The 5618-nt window shown below is 41.4% G+C and overlaps 1 protein-coding gene across 2 annotated transcripts in view; it reads left to right on the top strand.

The window, feature by feature from the left end:
• The window catches only part of LOC108544300 (oligophrenin-1), a 61980-nt gene extending 58338 nt beyond the window's left edge, over positions 1-3642 (top strand). For both annotated transcript variants that reach the window (XM_017895363.1, XM_017895362.1), the window contains exon 3: positions 3500-3642. In XM_017895363.1, coding sequence (XP_017750852.1) covers positions 3500-3642 — 143 coding nt within the window. The remainder of the gene's footprint in view (positions 1-3499) is intronic.
• Positions 3643-5618: the final 1976 nt, after the last annotated feature.

Here is a 5618-nt window from a genome sequence, read left to right as displayed (position 1 = left end):
AAAAAAAAAAAAAAAAAAAAAAAGAGGTACTGAGCTAGATGGTGGGAGGCTAGTGGTGGCCAAGGCAGCCTTCAGGGAGTTTTCTTTGTGCTATGTTTAAGTCTGCCAGCATGGAACAAGGGAAGCATGACTGAGGAGTAGGTGCTCCATGCAGTGTGGCCACACTCCTTCTGTGGCCTTGCCTCTGCCCTTTGTAGCAACCAGTAACATGCCTACTGAGCAGAACCATATGTCGTTCCATGATCTCTCTCTTTCTTTATTTCTGTTTCCTATTTCTTTCTCCCTTTCCATCTCATTTATCTCTCTGTGTTCCCCCCACCCGCAATTCATTTCTTTGCACCTACTTCCTCCATCTGCCTGAAGTGCTCTTCCGTGCCATATTTTCCTGGCAAACGTTAAGTTCACATCCTCAACTTCTGTCTCCCCTCCTCTAGAAAGCCTTCTCTGATCTTTCTGCTGTCCGAGTTGTTGCATTGACTTGCAGTTGTTCCATTTGAGTCTCCTTCACTAGAATGAGTTCCTTGAGGGCAGGGACTGTGCTTTGTCTGTCTCTGGGTCCCTGGTTCTTAGTGCTAGGATTGGCATTAAGGAAATGCTTGCTGATTTGAAGTAATTGTAAAAGTGGAAGACTATACAGATAACCAAGCCTTATCTAGGAAATCCTTCAAGACTTCTCTGTTTATACATCTTTTATGAATTGAAACATAAACCACAGACCCAGTGACTAAAGAGCAGATCAGGGGGAGGCTATAGAATGTGGTAATAAGACTATATTGCAAAGTGTTGCGAACATAATTCTAGAGCCAGACCACATTATAGCTCCTTCACTGCCTAGCTGTGGGGCCTGGCACATCTCTCTGTGCCTTAGTTTTCTCATCCCTAAAATGAAGATTATAATAGTCCCTACTTTGTAGGGTTGTTTTGAGAATTATATAATTTAATATGCATAAAATGCTTACCAACCTGGGCAACATAGGAAGACCCCGTCTCTACAAAAACATTTTTTAAAAAATTAGTTGGGTGTGGTGGCATGTGCCTGTAGTCCTAGGTAGTCAGGAGGCTGACATGGGATCATCACTTGAACACAGGAGTTCAAGACCATCCTGGACAACAGAGGAAGACCCTGCCTCTACACAGAAAGAAAAGGAAAACTGGAGACAGTTCCTGGCAAATAGCAAGCACTCTATAAATGTTAGCTCTTCTCATCTAAGTAAAATAGAGTCGTATTCAAATAAAGGAAGTTTGGGATAAGTCTAGAGATCATTTTTTTTTTTTCTCCTCAGGGCTCCCTGTTCTGAATCTTTTTTTCGGATCCCTGTTCTGAATCCTCCCACCTCAGCCTCTCAAGTAGCTAGGACTACAGGTGTGCATCTCCATGCCCTGCTAAGTTTTAAAATATTTTTGTAAAGAGACAAGTTCTCACTATGTTGGGCATGCTGGTCTCCAACTCCTGGCCTCAAGTGATCCTCCTGCCTCAGCCTCCCAGAGTGCTGGGATTCCAGGTATAAGCCACCATGTCTGGCACGTTTTCAGTTTTTCATGATTACAGATACAGCTGCTGTAAACATTATTATATGTTTTTGTGTGTGTGTGTGTGTGAACACACATTATTTCTAGAGGGTAAATGCCCATGGGCGGGACTGTGCGCTTATATATGTACATGTTTAATTTTATAAGAAACTTCCAAACCATTTTCTAGAGTGGCTGTGACAATTTATATTCCCACTAGCAATGTATAAGAATTCCAGCTTCTCTCTATCCTTGGCAGCACGTGGTATGGCCACTTTGTTATTTTAGCCTTGCTAATAGGTGTGAAGTGGAATCTTGTCTGGGTGTTAGTTTGCTTTTCCATAATGACTAATGACGTTGAATGTATTTTCAGGCACTTAATTGCCATCCATGTGTCTTTGGTCAAATATCTGTTCGAATATTTTGCCTACTAATGTAATTGGTTGTTAATTTTCTTTGTTGAATGTTACATATTCTGTTTACATAACGTAATAATGTTTAGTGAATCTTTTATGTATCCTGAGTATGGGTTCTTTGTCAGATATATGATTTGCAAATATTGTCTTCTAGTTGGTGGCTTGTCTTTTCTAAAATCGTCTTACGAAAAAAATTACCCAGGTATAGTGATGCATGCCTGTAGTCTCAGCTATTTGGGAGTCTGAGGCAGGAGGATTCCTTCAGCTGGAGAGATCAAGGCTGCAGTGAGCTATGATCATGCCACTGCACCCCAGCCTGGGTGACAGAATCAGACCCTGTCTCAAAAACAAAACCAAACAAAACAAAACCCCAAATCCTCTCATTAGGGTCTTTCACAGAGCAAAATATTTTAATTTTGATGAAGTTCAATTTATTTAGTTTTTTTCCCTGTGTTTTTTTTTTTTTTTCCTGTTATTTTTTGTTTGTTTGTTTGTATGTTTTGAGATGGGGTCTCACTCTGTTGCCAGCCTGGAGTGCAGTAGCACGATCTCGGCTCACTGCAACCTCTGCCTCCCAGGTTCAAGCCATTCTCCTGCCTCAGCATCCCGAGTAGCTGGGACTACACGTGCATGGCACCATGCCCAGCTAATTGTTGTATTTTTAGTAGATACAGTAGTTGGCCAGGACCGTCTTGATCTCTTGACCTCGTGATCCTCCCGCCTTGGCCTCCCAAACTGCTGGGATTACAGACATCAGCCACCGCGCCCTGGATTGTGCTTATGGATGCCTCAGAATACTTCACCTAACCCTAGATCATGGAGATTTTATCTTATGTTTTCTTCTAGACATTTTAGTATTTTAGGTTTTATATTTAGATTTGTTATCTATTTTGAGTTATATTTTTGTGTATGGTGTGAGGTTTAGTTAGAAGTTTTTTTTTTTTTTCCTTCCCCCAATTGCGCTAGCACCATTTGCCACAACTTAACTGTGACACCTTAGAAATCACTTAACCTGTCATGGCCTCACTCTTCTTTTCTCTAAAATGGGGATAATAATAGCATGTAGTTCATGTGGTTAAAGGAAAGATTCCAGACTACTATTTACATATATAAATGCCTAGCACACAACAAATCGCTATTATTAGTATTCATTTTATAGAGTTTCAAATTTTGCTGTTTAATTTCATGATTGACAAAATTTGATAACACGTAATACACATTGTCCCTTTTCATCCCTTCCAAGGATGTTGGGGTACATGGGCCAGTGCTGAGGTAGGGTTCTAGTAGATGGATTTTTTTGGGATGATGACTGAAACCACTTGTAGTCAAGAAATGATAGTAATTTCCAGTTGGGAGGGGGAACTGAGGCCAGAATCAGTTCAATAAAGGCAAGAGTGTGTAGCCAGAAACACAAAATGAAAAATGAAGTCATATGTGATGGATCAAATGAGTAAAGGAAAAGGGGTCTGGACTCTGACTGTGAATAAAGCAAGATGTTGGGGCTCCCTCTTACAGAAGGAACACTGGTCCTTTATTCTTGTTTAAAAGTGTCAAACTTGGTTTTTCTCTTCAAGATGCCCTTCAGTATCTGCGTTGGGAGCCTCTTGCCCTGTTCTCCAAACAAATCCAGTCTAAGACCGTGTTTTGCTGTGAGCACTGCTGCTTTGGTGTCAGTAACCTGGTAATGTGCCAGTTCCCCGTTGGGGAGGCTTTCTAAAACATACTGCTCAGCAGAGCTGAAAAGGCTGAAGAACCTTCTCCAGAAGCTGATTGTGCCTATGGTAGGTCTTGGTCATGGAGCCATTTCCAAAGCTGTATACCACAGCAACTTTGTCCATCCTCCCTGTGCTCTCTGGCCCTCCATGCCATGTAGGCTCCCCAGCAACTCTCCTTAGTCTCCCTGAGAAAGAGCTGACAGTTGCAATGTCTTTTTTTTGTTTTTCTTAAACTTCCTCTTTGATCAGTGTTCTGAGATCCTAGGTGAATACATTTTTTTGTGACAAGCATGTGCAAGATACGCAGAAAGGAAGTAATGCTATGGAAAAGTTGTAGTCACAACCAGTCTGACCAGAGATCCTTATCAGTCTGGTCAAGTGTAATGTTTTACCTGCTTGGAGTAGTGTCACTGGAAACTGACACTGCAATTGAAATGGTCTTTGAGCTTCCAGATGTGGCAAAACAAATGTTTTATTGTACAGCACCAAGACACAACTTAGTTTGGTATTTTATGTGTACATCTCCAAGATAATAATGGCACCTGACTTCAGTCCTTTGTAGCTTACAAAGTCCTGTCATGTTTCCTATTTAATTTGATTCTTACAATAAGAATGAGAAAGATAGGATAGGGATTATTATTCATATTTTACAGATGCCGGCAGAGTTGGAGGGGTACACAATGGTCAAGAGCATAGGCTCTGAGGCATATTTTAGTAAAATATATAACATAACATTTTTTATTTTGACCATTTGTAAGTATACAGATCAGTGGCATTGGTTACATTCATAATGTATTATAACCCACTGCACCTGGCCGTGGGTTTCTTTTGATGTGTAAATATAGTTGTTCCAGCTCCATTTGTTGAACAGACTCTTCTTTCTCTGTTGAATGGATTTGCCTTCCATGTCGATTTTTGACCTAAGGTCTCTTTTGTCTGATATTAGCAGAGCCACTTCAATTCTCTTTTGGTTACTATTTTCATGGAATTGCTTTTTCCATCTTTTAAGTTTCAATCTATTTTTGTCGTTGGGTCTAAAGTGAGTCTGTTGTAGATAACATATACAGTCATGTGTCACTTAACAATGGGGATACATGGGTGGGCACAGTGGCTCATGCCTGTAATCCCAGCACTTTGGGAGACCGAGGTGGGTGGATAAGGTCTGGAGTTTGAGACCAGCCTGGCCAACATGGTGAAACCCTGTCTCTACCAAAAATACAAAAATTAGCCGAGTATGGTGGCACGTGCCTGTAGTCCCAGCTACTTGGGAGGCTGAGGCAGGAGAATTCTTTGAACCCTGGAGGCAGAGGTTGCAGTGAGCCGAGATCACATCACTGCAGTCCAGCGCCGTAGCCCAGGTGACTGAGTGAGACTCCATGGAAAAAAAAACAAAACAAAACTAACCAACCAACCAACCAAACAACAACAAAAAAATGAGGATACTGAGAAATATGCCATTAGGCGATTTTGTTGTTTTGTAAACATCATAAAGTGTATTGACACAAACCTGTATGGCACAGCCTACTATGAACCTACCTAGGCAATATGGTACAGTCTGTTGCTCCTAGGCTACAAACCTGTAACTACATGTTACTGTACTGAATACTATAGATAATTATAACCCAACAGTAAGTATTTATATATCTAAACATTGAAAAGGGCTGGGCACAGTGGCTCATGCCTCTAATCCTGGCATTTTGGGAGACTGAGGCGGGTGGATTGCTTGAGCCCAGGAGTTCAAGACCAGCCTGGACAGCATGGTGAAACTCTGTCTCTACAAAAAAAAAACACAAAAATTAGCCTGGTGTGGTAGCTCACGCCTATAGCTCACGCCTCCAGTTACTCAGGAGGCTGAGGTGGGAGGATCAATTGAGCCTGGGAGTTTGAGGCTTCAGTAAGCCATCATAACGCCACTGCACTCCAGCCTGGCTGACAGAACGAGACCTTTTATTGAAAAAAAAAAAAAAAAAAAAAAAAA

This window comes from Rhinopithecus bieti, unplaced genomic scaffold, assembly GCF_001698545.2.
Source record: "Rhinopithecus bieti isolate Rb0 unplaced genomic scaffold, ASM169854v2 scaffold_26729, whole genome shotgun sequence".
NCBI classification, from domain to species: domain Eukaryota; kingdom Metazoa; phylum Chordata; class Mammalia; order Primates; family Cercopithecidae; genus Rhinopithecus; species Rhinopithecus bieti.
The sequence above is the reverse complement of the archived record's forward strand: the minus strand, read 5'-3'. Positions and strand labels throughout refer to the sequence as shown.